The following is an 18,316-nucleotide window of genomic DNA, read 5'->3' on the forward strand; positions in this document are numbered from 1 at the left end:
TAAAGCAAAAAGATATGGGCTTAAAGTCGATCCCTGATGTAAACCAACAGAAATAGGAAAATATTTTGTCAATCCTCCTTCAGTTTGAACACAAGTAACAGCTCTAGTATACATATCTTTAATGACTTGAATATAAGTCATATCAACACATTTCTTCTCGAGAAAGAACTCTCCAATATCTCTTGGAACCTTATCGTAAGCTTTTTCTAAATCAATAAAAATCAAATCTAGATTCTCGTTATCATCTCTGAACTTCTCCATCAAACCTCTCAATAAATGTATAGCTTCTATAGTAGACCTGCCCGACATAAATCCAAATTGATTATGAGAAATTTTTGTGATGCGTCTTAACCTATGTTCAATTACCATCTCCCATATTTTTAAAGTATGGCACATCAACTTAATTCCTCTATAATTTGCACACTTTTGTGCATCCCCTTTATTCTTAAAAATGGGGACCAAAATATTCTTCCTCCACTCCTCAGGCATCTTTTTAGTTTTTAAAATAATATTAAAGAGTTTAGTAAGCCAAGAAACTCTCAAATCTCCCAAATATTTCCACACTTCAATTGGGATATCATCAGGTCCTACAGACTTTCCACCCTTGGTTTTCTTTAAAGCCTCCTCAACTTCCTTTTTGCTAATGCGACGGTAAAAATGAAACGTTTTATTATTATTCACGATATTAAAATTACTAAGGTCGATCGTATTTTCAGAAATTTCATTAAAAAGTATATCAAAGTAACTCACCCACCTATGTTGAATATCTTTTTCTAAGAAAAGTAGTTTTTGATTTTCATCTTTAATACACTTACTTTTTCTAAGATATTACACATGATAGATACAATAGAGCAAAATTCGCAACCTAAACAGAATAGATCACTAGAATGATACATCAAAATGTAATCACAAAATTATAACATAGAGTTAGACATAATATAATGCAATTCAACAACTATAACACAATAGAATGCAATACAACATTATAATACACTAGAATCCAATCCAATTGCTACAAACAACAGGAAGTATCCAATAAATATAACACAATAAAGTACAGTACAACAGTTATAATATAACATAACGCAATCTAATAGTCATATTATAAGATAGTGCAATCTAACAGCTATAATATCAAGAGACTGCGATCCAATAACTATAACAAAATAGAGTGCAATCCAACAATTATAACACAATAAAAAGCAATACAATAACCATAATATAATAGAGTGCAATCTAACAACTATCACACAATACAAAGTAATTCAAAAATTATAACACAACAGAGTGAAATCCAACAACATGTCTGAATAAAAACAATCAATGAAATAACATACATTTAAAATAGAAATAAACAACCTACATTAGATCAATAAAAATTTAGACATAAACAACCTACATATATATATAAAGATGCTCACAAACTAATTCATTTTTTTTAGTGAGCCTATTAAATCTACATTATAGAATTGTGTACTATCAAGAAAATTAGATATATTATGTTGCATACGCTCCATGTCTCTGTTGCAAATAAGACAAAGCACACATCAAACTATATGTGTAAGAATTATTTAATTTTTGGTTAAAATTCTAAATAATTTAGGTGCCCTCCTTCGTTCTGGGGTTGCCGGAACCAGATGCATTTTGCACAGCGAAGAAAGAACAGATATTTTGCCTTTTGATAATTACTCTCATCATTAGGATAGCGCCTAAGTGGAGCTGCAGGCCATTAGATGCTTTCATAATTTTTGCAAGCCATGGATGTTCGAATGCAAAAGCATTATAATTGAAGGAGATAGTGTGAACATCATCCACTTTTTAAGCTCTACAAAGAAGGATGTTGTTTGGCAGCAACGACCACAGGAGGCTTCGGATTTTGCTTTTCTCTTAAACTTTAAGCAAGTTTTATTTTTCCATATACCACAGGATTGTAATAGGGCCACTCATTTTTGTGCTAAGTGCACCCTTAGTGGTTCTTTTGTTTTGATGCATGTAAATGATGATAAAAAACTTTCTACCATACTTATAGACAATTGACCTCTTTTTTGTACATTATAGACATACATGCTTGCTTTTTTTTAACCTTTTTGATATATTAATGCAAATGTATATTTTCCCAGAAACCTTGTCTATGTTAGGTTCCTTTCACTTTGGAAGAAAGGTGGAGAAAATCGTATTCTCTTATTTCTCAATAATCAAATTACAATTCTTCTCCTTATATAATAAGGAACGCGCGGGTATGAATTATTACAACGATTACAACTTACCATAGAATACATAACTCAAGATGATAAGAATTCTAACAAAATAAGGAATCAAACTAAAATGTAAAGCTCAAAATTCCACACTTCCCCTCATCTTGGGCCATAGATGTTGTAAAGACCCAGCTCAGTATTCATATCAGTGAAGCTGCCTGCAGGTATAGATTTATTGAAGATACCACTGATTTTATGATGAATTGAAATTTAGATTAAGTGAATAATGCCTTCACTGACTTTTTCAGAGATAAAATATCTATCAATCTCAATGTGATTGGTCCTGCAATGATACACAAAATTCTTTGCAATACTAATTGTGCGCTTGGTTATCATAAAACACCTTCATAGGATTGACATTTGAAAGTAGAGTATCCCAACTTATTTAGCAACCTTTGGATCTACATTCCTTCACACATTCCCAAAGCAAGTGCGCGGTACTCAGATTTGGAACTACTTCTAGAGACCATTGCTTGTTTCTTACTCTTCAAAGTGACAAGAATTTCCTAGCCATAGTAACAATACCCAAAAGTTGACCTTCCGACCATTAGTACTCCTGCCCAATTAACAACAGTGCAGACATCCACCTTCCCGTTGTCTGATTTCTTAAATAGTAACCCTCTACTAGGGGTCTTATTAAGAAAACTCAATATTTTGTAAACCATCTCCAAAGGTTCTTCACTTGGACTATACATTTGTTGACTCACAATGTCGACAGAGTAAACAATATCACGTCTAATGTATGATAAGTAGTAAAGCCTGGATCTTCTCTTCAACTAACTTTTTCCATACTAAAATTTGAAGTGCTTCATGAGCAGGCTTGGGTATCTACACACGATCGAGATTAGATACAAAATCTTATAAGTTGATGATAACTTACCATATACGACATAATCCTAGATAGGATAATTTGTGAAACTTTTAGTCTTCTTCATTGCATTTCATCTCCTATGGAACTTCAGAGATGTATGAATTCGAGTTTGGTTTTGAATAGTCTTATGGTTGCATATTGTCATTATCCTGCTCAGTGGATTTATTTCTACTAGTATACACACGAAGTTCTTTGTTGTCAATCCCATGTTGGATTTTCTCAACTAGTGGAAGTTAGGAGATATAATGGAAGGAGTGAAGTAGAATAGGCTATGATGACTCTAGAACAGTGTAGGTATACAGAGTACTGTAGGGAAGTAGAATATGTTGTGAAGGCTCTAGAATTGTGTCCCAAGTTTCACATTCATCGGACTCTCCCCTTGAACATCAAATTTGGGGTAGTAGGGTTGGTTTTCAAAGAAGATATCATCCATGAAATTACAATATTTTCTTGTAATGGGAGAATAACAATTATACTCCTTTTTTTGTTAGAAGCAAACCAAAGAAAAATACATTTGATGGATTTTGGGTCAAGCTTTGTGCGGTTTGGTTAAACAAAAGAGATGCAACCAAATAATTTTAGGGAAAGGAGAGTATTTTTTTTCATCATAATATCAAGAGGGGACTTGAATCCAAGGACTTTGCTTGACATTCTATTAATGAGATAGATGGTTGTGAGCATATCTTCCCAAAAAAACTTATGAAATATTGTGAGAAAGCATTATAGAACTAGATACCTTAAGGTGTCTATTTTTTCTCATATTATTGTGGAGTTTCAACACAGGAACTCACATGAGTGATGCCATTCCTTAAGGTAGAGGCAATGAAGGAGTAGAACGCATGTTATGGAAGGACCAAAAATTTATGCAGTTTCAGATTTTTCAGATTTTGTTTCATGAGCAATACCCAACTAATTCAAATGTGTTCATCAATAAACGAGACAAACCATCTGCCTCGATTGATGGTTTCTAATTTTACGGGTCCTCAAATGTCACTATGGATGAAAAAGAAAGGTTGTGAGGGTTTGTGAGAGGACATGACGAGTATGTTTAGTCAATTGGCAAATTTCACGCTGATAAGACTTTTACTTTTTATTAGTAAAGAGATGAGGAAACAACTTTGCAACATAATAAAAATTGGGATGACCCTGACGATAATATCATAACAAAACTTGACATTCAATGGACTCAGGAACATGGGAAGAGAACGATGAAGAAGAAATTTGTGTATTAAGAATATAGCTTTTATTGAGCACATATATGCCTTGATGCAATTCAACACTGCCAATCACATTCTTTGAATCCACCACATGAAATTAGCAAAAGTTAGAATGAAATTTAATAGTATAGTTCAAGTCATGAGTAAGCTTGCTAATTGAAATTAACTTGCAATCTAATTGGAGAACATATAACATATAAGAGAATTGAATATCTTTGGAGACTCACATCTCTTTTCCCAATAATAGTGGAGTGAGATCCATCGACAAGTTGAACAAATTTGGGTGAACTCTTGATAGTGTTGGAGAGCATAAATATCTTCAATCATTTGATCAGAAGAACCTGAATCTATTATCAAAGGTCGAAATCTTCCATTGTTAGTGAGATAGGAGAACATGACATCTTGGTGTATCATCAAGCTAGTGGGCCGCTCAATTATGCTCAAAAAAAGTTTCTTCAATGCCTCAAATTGTTCCTTGGTGAAGGGGTTAGGGTTGGTCGACCCTTAGAAGAGGTAGCAGCATGGGCCTTGCGGTCTTTATCTTTGCTCCCTTGCCCTGATTTCCAATCTACAGATTTTCAATGTAGTTTCCAACACTTTCCTTTTATGTGACCCAAATTCTTGCAATGTTCACACAAGACAAAAAAAATTTTTTTTTGACTCATTGAGTTGTGTGTACAAGATAGAGCATTCAGAGCTAGATGAAACTGCACTTCCTCTCATCATGAGCTTCTTTTTACTTCTCTTTTGACTTCAAAAAAGGCCTCCCTAGTGGCAGGGAGAGAGTTAATGCCCATAATTCTTTCACTGACCTCATCTAAGTTCTTATTTAGACTCAATAAGAACTTGATCATCATCTTCTTCCCCATTATTGTTTTATTTAACATAGCAACTTGAGGGCACTTCCATACAAAATATCATACAGTTCTAACTATAACCAGTACTCTATAAGTGTGTTGAAGTATTGAGCACACAAATTTTCTTGTCGGAGTTCATAAAGTTTTGTCTCAATCTCAAACAATTCTATAGTGCTTTCAGTACTGAAATAAGTCTCATGAGCTACTTCTCAAATCTCTTGTATTGTTTTATAAGGCAAATGTTTTTCTCAAATTGCTATGCCCATAGAATTGATCCACCAAGGCATTACCATATGATCCTGGATCTTCCATAACCAATGATTAAGATCAATGAATACACAAACTGTCATCCTATGAGATGCTCTTTTTTTCCTTTTTCACAAACATACATAAACACAGATTCAGACCATTGAAAGAAGTTATGACCGTTGAGTTTATGGTCTGTGATAAAAGTAAGAGTTTTGGGAATGTTTGGGTAAAATTCCTGGTATGTGATTCCGAACTAATCTCCAGGCTTAAGCTATACATCTTCATGTCATACTTTATCATAAACACTATGCATGTTTAGGGTTGGAAAGAATTTCTGGTTAATTGTGCCGAAGGAGAAGAGGAATGCCTAAGACTGCACTGCTTGCTCAAGAATGGTCAACTAGGAAGGCAGAAATGTCTCGAAGGCTGCCACATAATTGCGGCTGAGAGAAAACTTCCAAGGTGTGACAACAAAAGGAACGTGTACAAGGAGACATCTTCTCTTTGCAGAAAGAAAATCTAGCCAAAGGAAAGAGAAAGTGTCTGTGAAGAGACAGAAAGATTTGCAGGTGCGAAATGACAGAAAGACTCTCGTTTGATAGTGTCCGCAAAGCTACAAAAAGAATTGCACGACAAAAAAAAAAAAAATAGTGTGTCTTCAGCGATTCGGGCCTGCTAGAAAGCGACCCAACTGAGAGAAGTAATCGAGCCTTCTATGAAGCACGGGGAAAGATCGCCTGACAGGGAAGAAGAGGTGCACTTGTAGGGAGAAGATCCAGCAGAGAGCCTGTAGGGGCTGGCGGCTGCAAGGAGAGTCTCCAGTGGAGGAAGGAGAGCTGGAGTTTGTTACTTGGCTCTAATACAATGAATAAAGGTGGTGAAAATCCAATTCTCTTATTTTTCAATAATCAAATTATAACTCTTCTCCTTATATAATAAGGAACGGCTAGGACATGAATAATTACAACAATTGGAACTTACCAAAGAAAACATAACTCAAGAAGGAAAGAAATGTAGCATAATAAGGAGGGAATAAAACTAAAATAAGAGTTTCGGATGAGAGAAATTTTGGCTTAGTGATTCGGAATAGTGTTGGCATAACTAATCGTGTTGTGTACAAGTTCTGTATTGAAGTATACAAGGGGTCAAAAATCACACATCATAATTTTCTTAGAAAGTGAGATCTCAGATATTGTACTTGTTCCGGTTCAGAAAATAATATGAGTCAGACTTCAACCCATGATTTTAAAAACTTTTTCTCCTCTCCAATGACAAACATCTTCAGACCATTTGAAAGTGTTATTTTTTGCCTTATTGCACATATTTTGCATGTAGTGATCGCCGCTCAATAATATCAATCAAACAATTCATATAAAATAATGATGATAAATCCATGGATTTATGGGAGCATTGTATTTGCTCATGCATTAGCTAAAAAAATAATAATTTGTATTGCATAAAAATAAAATAAAGTTAAAGTGAATGTATTCAAGTATTCATAACTCAAAACATTAATAAAATAAAATATTTCTCATTTTACTCTCTTGTCATTTCGTGATTGTATTCAACTATTTGAATCATACTATGCTCCACTAACCACTCCTATCTCTCTATCTTTGGAGTTATCCGCCAATCCTGAAATCGAAAAATTTGGAGGAAGATAATTGCTCCTCACAACCGAGCTAAAACTATCAATGGAGCATGTACCCATGAGCTTGTGGCTTTTTCCTGATGAATCAGTGATATGTAAAATCAAATATTTCTTATTCTTTTGCCTCCTATAATCTAATGGTTTTATCTTACTCTTACATAAAATAGTAAAATATAGGCTATTTACCAACACTGTTGTTTTATCCATGGATATAATAGTAAGGGAATGACAAACATCCCCTATTTCCACCACCATTATCCATCTCCAAGTCATCCCTAACCTCAATAGAATGAATGGTTGAGTCAACAATAAAAACCTCTTATCCTCCATCTCCTTCTCCTTATGCATATAATTTTGAATAAGATTAATCAGAACATCCAATTCTACCCCAACCTCAATTATTTATTTTTCAGTCTATGTTGGCTGCTCCTTAGCTCCTGTACAATAACAAAAAGCTACTCATCCCTTTTGAAGGGAGCATGGACAAACATGTCACTAATTATTTTTCAACTCTCATACTTTTTCCTAAAAACATGTGTTGGTCACTGCATTTTTTTTTTTCAAAATTATGATTGGGATAGGCAGAGGAGTATGTTTAGACAGACGAGTAACGAATCTGTAGATAATCTTATGTGCTCTATGTATCAATATTATAAAATAAACACTTACCTACAAAAAAATATTTTAATAAAGGCTTGTGAGCTAATTTACAAAAATAATCTACCACATAAACTGACAATTAAACAATATTAATAATTTGCATAATACTTCATGGGTAACAAAAAATTCTTGGCCATGATCTGCTTGTTCGACTTCCAGCTCAACCATCTTAGTGATTTCTAACCAAGAAATTCCACACATTTCCTCCCCCTGGGATGGCTTCATAAGCTCAGCATTATAATGATAATGTATTGACTCGAAAAAATTCTTTAAAATAATGACCATGATGCAACATATCCTTCTTTATCCATGTCTCAACATCCTCCCATGACAATTTACCCTATGAGAATCCAAAAAATATTTTCTCATCTTCAATCAAGCAAAGAATCTAAGTAAAAAATCTAAATTTATCAACATTGAAGAGAACATCATCTAAAAGGTAGCATAAACCTTTCGTCTACAAGGTAGCATAAACCTAAGTTTCACATATCATCCCTCTCAATGCACTTCATGAATGCTTTCTCCAAGTTTGCCTCTTAAAGTTGTCTCCATTCAACTAGCTATTGATTATCGTACTGCTTGTGCTCATCTTTTTAATTCCTCATCAGATAAAAATTCTTTAACCTTTAATCCAATTATCAAAGCAAACTCAACTGAATCAAATGTTATGTTTATAGCTCTAATGTTGAACACAATGCAAAATCTCATTCTCATATTAATCGACCATCCTCCATAATAGTTAATGAAGTAAAGCCAAGATAACCACATAACAGTAGAATTAATGTCCAACTAAATAGAAATGTATCAGTCTTACCAATGAAATCATTGCCATAAATTTTCTAGCCACTTTAACTATGACATCCCAACTCTATATGTAGCTCGAGCAGTACAATACCATTGTGCAACAGCACAAGTATGATTAAAGTAAACATTTTCATATATTGTAAATCAATTCAAATAAGTTAATTCATAAAAAATAATAAGGAAGAAACAAAATAATCCAAATTATGTTTGAAACATGCTAAAATAAAATTAGAAATATGCTCAAAAAAATTTTAAATTTGCCCCAAATTTGTACAAACATTACTCAAACCATGCTCAAACATATTATTCCAACCATATTCGAACTATGCTTAAATTATATTTGAACTATAATCATACCATGTTTGAATCATATTCAAAAAATATTTGAACCATCTTTCACCGATGTTTGAACCATGCTAAAAATATTGCTCTATCCTTATTCGAACCATAATCCATCTATACTCAAATATTGTTCTAACTATATTTGGACTTTATTTGAATATTATCTAAATCTTCTTCAAACCTTATTAAAACCTAGTACTCAAAACCTTGTCCGCATCATGTTCAAATATTGTTTCAACAAGGTTCACACATGATTCAATGAAAGTTCACACAATATTCGACTATGTTAAATAATCAAACATATAGCATTATTTATCTTATTGATGACTAGAAAGTAGAGACCCTAGTAAAAATGAGAAACTGCCATAAACCGATGACACGTGCTTTCATATTATCAAGGTTGAAAAAAGTGATGGAAAAATAAATAACTGAGAACCTCCTTGTTTCACATTTTAAGCAACCTTGAGCAAGGGTTTCAAATATATAAGGTTGTTTTGGTAAGAAATGAATTTTCAGATATATGGCTCCTTGAAAATAAACAAGCAGCATATTTAGCCAATTGCAGTAATATGATGCATATAAAATCAAATTTCCCATGGCAAGCTATAAAAATTTTGTTGTGACAAAATATTCAAGAATGAATTATAGATAATTTATGAAATATGAATGGATTATGACATTATTTATTATAGTTTAGAGGAACTCGGGCAAGAAAGAAAGTCTCTTCTCTAGAAATTTTTAATTCACATCATTTAGATTGGGTTTATATTAAGCACTAACTTGGGGAAAAAAATTAAGCATGTAAGTAAGTCTTTTTATCATATATCATGAGAATAGGTTAACAAATAGATAATGCACGGGTGATTTAGCGGCAAGGGTGTAACCTCCTACCAAAATGTTTAAGTTTAAATCCCAACTTCAATTTTCTTTGAAACCCAAAACCATCAGAGCACCGGGTCAAATCCAAGCATCCTTTATTTCTTTGATGTGAGTCTGCCAACATCAACTCAAACATCATAGTTGGAGGACTGCCATACAATTCAATGCATATGCCCATTTATAGTGTGATATACTGCTCAACACAATAGCTCGTGCCCCATCCCACAATGTTCAAAACAACAATCCAACTAGTAGCTTCCTATCTTGCCCTCATACATTGTTCCTATCGGAACATTATGGCTTGTGCAACCTTGCTTTAATTGGTGAAAACTAAACTTATAGTTGATAATAACCATAATTATCATGATGAAATGCTTACCAAATTAGGGGTAAATTTAGATATTCATATTCTCTATTATGGTCAATTTTGTTTGAAATGTTAAATCAACTTTGTATAAATGACTAAGCATAGCTCCTTTCCAATTTGCCTTGGATCTACCACAACCTCCTAATTCTTACACATTAATTTTATCTACCATAGTAATCCATTTTCCAACCTTTGACAAATATGCCCAAACCACCCAAGTCTATTTTTCACTACCTTATCTTCAAAACTTGTTACCCACTATCTTCCATTTATTAATTTATAAAAAATCCTTTCTAGTATTAATACATATCAATTGGAGCATTTTAATTTCTACGCTCAACAAAAAATATCTATAATTTTTTTATCATCCAACACTTGGATCCATCTAATATGATGTTAATTGCAATAGTGTACATACACGAGCACACAAAAAGGAGTTTGTTTTTATTGTCAAAATGATGCAGGACTATGGAAATATATCCAACCTCCATTCATAAGCTCAAGTTCAATTGAACCTCAGCAGTTAATTTCTCTCTCCTGCTAAATCTGAAGGAAACGACCTGATTTATAAAGGAAGAACATCTTAGATAACACAGATGCATAACATAATGCACAACTTAACGTAACATATATGCACGCAAAGGATCAGAATGCAAAGTGAACAATAAAATAAATGGTGTCCAATTTTAACCATTATGCTTCTAGGCTCCACGAATGGCTATAGTAAAGAAAAAAACAAAATAGTAGCCACGAAACCAAACCAAAAATGTTCGTTGGTGCTAAAGACCTTAAAGAGGACATTCCACAGCAACATTATAAAGGACTAAAATCCACAAGATATGTTCAAGGAAGAGACAACATTTCATGTCAGGCCTTTTATAATGCAGAAAGAACTTTCTACATGAAATTGAATGAGATTGAAACTGTTTTAACATTAAGAAAATAAATAGATAGGGGATAAATACTGTCCGAAATAAATAATTCAAAACAGATCTCCTTATGCTTCAAGCCAATACAACGTGAGCACCCGCCACAAAAGCAATTTGAAATAAGTTACCTTTTCATGGTTTTGCCTTGCTATTTGCAGAAATTGATCGACAGCCTGAAAAGCCTTTGATCTCACATCACTAAGAAAACAGGCAGGAGAAAAACTATCAGAAATTTAACTACCTAAGAGGACAACATTTAACAAGTAATAAACATGCTGCATCCAAGGAAAAAGTTGCTTATGAATGTATGAACACTGATATAAACCTAGCCAATATAACAAATCAAGCTTTTTTATCTGCAAAATACGATATTAAAAAAAACTACTGCAGGATTTTAGCTCCTGAGAATTCCAAAATAGATATATTATGAGGCATAGAAAACATTCAAACACACACAAAACTATGCATGATAAAAACTAATGCAGAACATCAAGCAGAGAATTATCATGCCCCCCACTAACAAAGCAAGATCAAAGGCTCAAGATATGAATGAAGACCATGTTAGCCCATCATAAAATTAAGGTCAAAGACCAAGTGAAATTCATCCTATATGAAAAATTGAAGTAGTCCATATCGAAAAGTCTATGTCTGGAAAGCTTGATATTGTATGCATGATTTAAATTTAAAATTTAAATATAAAATTTTAATATTTGAGTTTCAAATTTTAAATATTTTCCTGCATATGGGAGGCTTTTAGTGTATTGTTTCACCTTTCTTTATTAGCTTTCTTCTTTGTTTTGGAAGTTTGGGGTCAGCCACTACTTAATTGGAGTCGAAATTGGAGTGGCCCACTCCCTCTCTCTTTCTCTCTTTTTTGTTTATTTTTATTTTTGTTTCTTTTCTTAGGACCTAATGTATTGTTTTAAATACTTATTGAGTAATGAAATTTAGCTTTTACGTTGAGAACAAAAGATGTGAAGATTGAAATCTTTATGGTGTTGTGCTTGGTAAAGAACCTTTTTCGGTTCTTCTTGCCGAAAGACCCAAGTATCCTCCTAATCTATTACTAATCTCCTTCCCCATCTCTTCTACTCCATCCTCCAACATCCCTAACCTCCTTCTACAGATTTTCCCTACCTCGTACTTCAAGAAAAAATTCCCTTAGCCTCTTACAGGTGGTTGGTCAAAACTAAGGCACATTTGGCCTACTTTGACTATTCTCCTTCTACCACTCTCAAACTCCTTGGATCCCAACAAAAAACTCTAGATTAGGTTTTTACACATCTCTAACCCTTCCATGTCTTTCCAGCCTTCAAAGACACGATTAAACCAAAATCACGCCAAATGATAACCACTGCTAAAAGACCCTATTAGATCACATCCTTTAACATTCCCTTACAACTTTTAAAAGAATCCATCTAAAGACTCACCCATGTCATGGCCCTAAAGTTAAAGGCCTGGAGCTAGTTTAAACTGCACAAAACTCCCCCATTCACCTAAAGGTAGTCCACACATTCTTAGGCACTCACTACAACAATTAAGAGCCTTGGATTCACCTTAATACGCCAGCTCACCTGCTCCTGCAGACGAGACATCCGTTCCTGCAGACGAGCTGGTCCAAGGAAGACCAGTCTGGATTCTGTATCAGCTAGATCCAGCAATACTAGCTGGCCTGGCCAAGCCAACTGGTCCAGCCTACAGGGGTGGAAGTTCTGGGAGCAGCTAAGGACAATTCTAGCTTCCAGTTGGGGCTCACGCAAGCATAATCACATACAAGATGAGGGGAATTGAAGAGAGTTTTGAGGAAAAAGTTTGAATGGATGTTGGGGATTATTTATTAGGATTCATTAGATAAGGTTTGTCTCATGTCTTGATTTTCTGCAATTTCTTATCTTTGTGTTCCAAACGGCGTCTAGAGTTTGTGGAGAAACGATCCACCTCTTGAATTGTACATCAACACTTGTATCTTGTTTGTTTCCTTAGATTTTAATCAATGTAGCACTATCTTGGATTTTCCCACATACCTATTGCAATTTGCTCGCTCCGTTTAGTGGCAAATTGGTATCCGAGCAAGATCATCGAGAGATGATAGCAAAGAAAGTGGATGCGTTGGAAGAGAAATTAGAATGAGAAGTAGGATAAATCAAGATGAGATAGACGAATGGTTCTCCCCCGTAGAAGAAAGGTTCTTCTCCCTAGAAGAAAGGTTTTTTTCCATGGAATACCATTTCGGGAGCGTGGAGGAGATGATAAGAACAATTATTGAGATGCAACCCAAAACTCCGCTAGTGGCTTAATTTGTAAATCTTAACTAAGGGCCCTATAAGAGGATCCTTGGAGAAATAAAAAACGAAAGAGATCAGACTAGAAGAGCATGAGAAAAGCATTTACAATCAAGAACTTCCCCCAAGGACTAAAACAGAATAAGGAATGACTATAATCGAAAGAGGGAGTTTCACCCTAAATAAATGAAGAGAAACACCAGAGGGAGAGAAAGTTGGGGTGATGAAGCTAGGTTAGAAAGTTGAAGATGTCGATCATTGAGGGATAAGACACACATGAGTAGGTGTATTAGGTGAAGCGATATTTCACGGTGAATGACTTGAATGGGGAGGAGAAGCTCAAGGTGGTAGGGTAATGATTGGAGGGAAAGCTTTAGCATGATTTTAGCGGAGCGAGGCGAGATACTCGATCTGTTCATAGGAGGAATTTAAGGATTGCTAATTGAAACGTTTCCAAGTCATTAGGAAAGAAAACCACTCGAGCAAATCTATGCCTTGACTTAAGAGGGAACTTTCATGGAGTAAGGGAAACATTTGAGCTATTTTCGGGATGGCTAAGGGGAGTTTCTAAAGCAAGACAGGAGAAAAACTTCATGAAGAGCCTGAAGCTTGACATATGAGCAACACTTTGACCATTGAGGTCACAAAGATTGAGAGAGACAATGAAGCTCGCCCAAATGGTTGAAGACAAGAAACAGATGAAGAACACTAGAAAAAGCGGCACCACTGGAGGATTCTATAAGAGTACTTCGACAACCAAAATATTAAAGACCCAAATGGTATCATTTCAGAAAAAGGCACTGAATGAGAGGAATACAGGGGCCCATCCCGGGGTCAATTTCAAGAGCCTCACAGAGGCAGAGAGGTGCAGGATAAGAGAGAAAAGGGATTATATTTTCGATGTGATGAGAAGTACGCCTCAGGCCATCGGTGCAAGGAACACACTCTCTAGGTCAATTTAATTTGTGAGAGGGAGGAGGAAGAAACGATAGAGTAGGAACACTTACACTTGGAAGTACTCCAAGTCACACCATGAAGGTGAGGGAACAAATCAGGGAGCAGCCGGTAATGGTGTTGGTGGATAGTGGGGCCACTCATAATTTTACCTCAAATCAAGTTGTGAACCAACTAGGGTTGAAGCTGGTAGAAACTATAAGCTTCGGTGTCATGATGGAGTAGGAAATATAGAGAAAAGTAGGAAAATTGGCAAGGAATTAGTGCTCATATTACAGGGTCTACAGGTGGTGAATGATTTTTTTCACTTGGACTTAGGAAGCAGTGATGTGACTCTAAGGATGAAGTGGCTATAGAAGATTGGGGAGATAAAGGTGGATTAAAAATCCTTGACTAAGAAGATTCAAGTAGAGGGGGAAAAGGTGGTGCTGAGAGAGGATGCTAGCCTATGCAAAATCCAAACCATTGTCAAGACGATACGGGGAGCAGGGTTTGCAGAGTTTATAAGAGATCCAGGCACCCGAATCAATATAATTCCTTAAGGGGGTAAAACAATTTTTGCAGTAATTTTCCGACATCTTTCAACAGCTTAGAGGATTTCGCCACCTTGAAGGAGTTCCTCATCTTAGTGTCAGACCATACCTGTATACTCAGATTCAAAAGGATGAGACAAAGAAGATTTGTGAGATGCTCAAATCAGAGATTATCAGGGCCGGTGTGAGCCCATTTTCCAGTCCAGTTCTTTTGGTGAAAAAAATGGATGATAGTTTAAAATTTTTGGTGGACTATAGAGCCATAAAAAAGAAAATTGTACTCGACGAAGTATTCAATTCTGGTGATTGATGAGCTGTTAGAAGAAATTTATAGAGCAGTCATCTTCTCAAAAATTAATCCAAAGTCGGGATACTATAGATCAAGATGAATCTAACTGATGTGCACAAGACATCGTTCAAGACTCATGAAGGACACTACGAGTTGTTAGTGAAGTCGTTTGGCCTTACTAATGCTCCGACTACCTTTCAGTATCTTAAGAACAGGGTTTTTAAACCCTACCTCCAAAAATTTGTACTAGTATTTTTTGATGATATCCTGATCTATAGTCGTACAACAGCAGAGCACATGGGACACCTAGGGATAGTATTGGAGATGTTAAAAGAGCACCAATTGTACGCCAACTTAAAGAAATGTTCCTTTGCATAGTCAAAGATGAACTACCTAGAGCATGTGGGGACCAAGGTAAAGGTAGCAGCAGATCAGTTCAAGATCGAGGAAATGTTGGGCTGACCGTTACCGAAGAGCTTGAAGGCGTTGCGAAGATTACTAGGCTTCATCAGGTACTATCAAAAACTCGTGAGTATGGCACGATAGCATGGCGGCTGATTGAGCAACTAAAGAAAGACAGTTTCAAGTGAGAGGAAGAAACAATACAAGCCTTCAAATATCTGAACAAAGTCATGAACAACGTTCCATACTAGCACTTCCAGACATCAATAGATCATTTGTGATAGAGACAAATGTGTCATAGTATGAATTGATAGCTTTCTCATGCAGGACTAGCGACCTATTGCTTTATTTAAGTCAATTGTTCATGGCCAAGGCAACGTTAAAATTCGTGTACAAGGGGGTGAGTTGATGGCTATTGACTTGCCATCCAGAAGTGGCGGCCCTATTTATTGGGGCAACAATTTATTGTTAGGACAGATCACAAAATCTTGAAGTATTTATTGGAATCGAGGATGGTGGCAGAGGAGCATCAGAAGTGGTTATCCAAATTGCTTGGACATGATTTTAAGACTCAGTACCAGCCAGGATAGGAGAATATAACGGCAGATGTATTATCAAGGAAGGTGGAACCACAACTGATAGTTTTATCAGTACCTTGGTCCTAGATTGGGAAGCACTGAAACAGGAGAGCGAGCAGGATGAAAGGGTAAGATAAGAGCAGAGTTGCTACAGGATCAGAATAGTCATCCAGGTGCGTATTGAGGGGGCAAAAACTACTCCACAAGGGATACTTCGTGTTACTGAGGGCATTGGGGTGCATCCCAAAACTATTACACGAGTTTCACGACACGTGATTGGGGGCACTCAAGGGTACAAAAGACATACGGTCAACTATCGACAGAGCTATATTGGGTGGAGATGGACAAAGATATAGAGCACATGGTGGTAAGGAGCAATGCGTGTCAACGACAAAAGCATTTGATTATTGCGCCAGAAGAGTTACTGCAGCCCCTAGCATTACCTGACAAGGTTTGGGAGAAAATGACGATGAATTTTATTGGGGGTTGCCATGATCAGATGGGTTTATAGTGATATTGGTGGTAAGTGGATCGTTGGAGCAAATATGCACACTTAATTCCAATACAATACCCTTACATTATTGTCTCAGTCACCACAGCATTCATACAGAAACTGATTTGTTTACATGGTGTTACAAAATCTATTGTATTAGACAAGGATAAGATGTTCCTCAGCCACTTCTGGAAGGAATTGTTTAGGTTACAAGGGACGGTTCTAAAGAGGAGCATAACATATTATCCTTAAACAGATGGCCAAGACTGAAGTGATCAACAAAAGCATGGAGACATACCTGCATTGTTTTATATCAAAGATGCTTTGGGCAAAGTGAATTGTTGGGGTTGAATATTGGTATAATATTTCATATCATAATCACCCTTTTCAAGATTCTGCATGGGTGAAATCCACCTCAACCGATACATTATGGGCACAGTACTACAATGTAGACTAGTACTTCGATGAGAGAGACATAAAATTAACGGAGCTCAAGAGACATTTAATGAGGGTCCAATAGAACATGAAAAAGAAGGCTAATGAGAACAAAGGAGGGAAGTATAACTCGAACATGGGGACAAGGTTTATTTGAAGCTAAGACCTTATCGACAAAAAATATTGGTTATAAGGGCGAGAAACTTTCTCCACAATATTTTGGACCCTATGAGGTTACGACACGCATTGGGGCAGTGGCCTACTATTTGAGGTTACCACCAACATCATCATTGCATCCAGTCTTTCATATATCACAATTGAGATGTGCTATCGGAGATCATACACCCTCGTCTTCGCTACATCCGACACTGACAGAGGACATGGCGGTGATTATGGAACCCTTAGAAGTCGAAAGAATGCATGAGTGGTTGGAGCACATGAGGTACTGATTAAGTGAAAAAATATGCTAGGATATGAAGCAATGTCAAAGCCTTACGAAGTGATCCAGAAGCAACTTCTACCATTCCACCTTAAGGACAATGTGCTTCTTTGATAGGGGAGTGTTGATATGTCTACTCTTACAAACGAGACGTCCGCTCCTGTAGACGAGCCGATCAATGGAAGACCGATTTGAACTGGCCAAACCCAGCCAAACCAATCAACCCAACCTAGAGAGGTAAAAGCTCATTTCAGAACAATTGTGCTAATAATAATTGGCAACTAACTACTAAAATTATTATTAATTTTAGGATAGACATTCAAAATGAGATAGAAATGTTTCTCTTATACACTAGAAGATGTTTTCATTATATACATTAGAAGATAGTTTTCCATTATAGTGGAAAAACAAAGGAAGGATACTTCATTTCTTAGACCAACGAACCAACTAACTCATACCCTACCCAAAGCCCCACTACTATGCTCACCCCTACCACAATTGTGAAGACCTATAGAACTCTAAGATGACTAGAGCCGCCACATGGTTTAAATGAGATAGAAAAGGCTACCTTCAATACTAATGTAAGGCTTACTCTTTATGAATGAATTTGATTTGTCGATACATGATGATGTGAATGAAGGTTTTGATGAGACACTGCTACCTAAAGAAGAGATTCATAATAAGAATGATTATCAGATCGAATTTATGAGATGTTAACGATTGAAGAAGAAACATGTTTTCTATAAATGTGATGTGTAGCAAAAAAAGATATGCCAGCTTGTCATTGATAGTGGGAAATCCATGAATGTTACATCCACTCATACCTAGTA

The 18,316-nt window shown here is 35.8% G+C and overlaps 1 protein-coding gene across 1 annotated transcript in view; it reads right to left on the reverse strand.

The window, feature by feature from the left end:
* Nucleotides 1–18,316, reverse strand: part of LOC110037372 (probable inactive serine/threonine-protein kinase scy1) — a 106,181-nt gene that overhangs the window by 14,851 nt on the left and 73,014 nt on the right. Inside the window, exon 17 of the mRNA XM_020742005.1 lies at nt 11,210–11,279. Coding sequence (XP_020597664.1) covers nt 11,210–11,279 — 70 coding nt within the window. The remainder of the gene's footprint in view (nt 1–11,209; nt 11,280–18,316) is intronic.

Source organism: Phalaenopsis equestris, unplaced genomic scaffold, assembly GCF_001263595.1.
Source record: "Phalaenopsis equestris unplaced genomic scaffold, ASM126359v1 Scaffold219108, whole genome shotgun sequence".
NCBI lineage: Eukaryota > Viridiplantae > Streptophyta > Magnoliopsida > Asparagales > Orchidaceae > Phalaenopsis > Phalaenopsis equestris.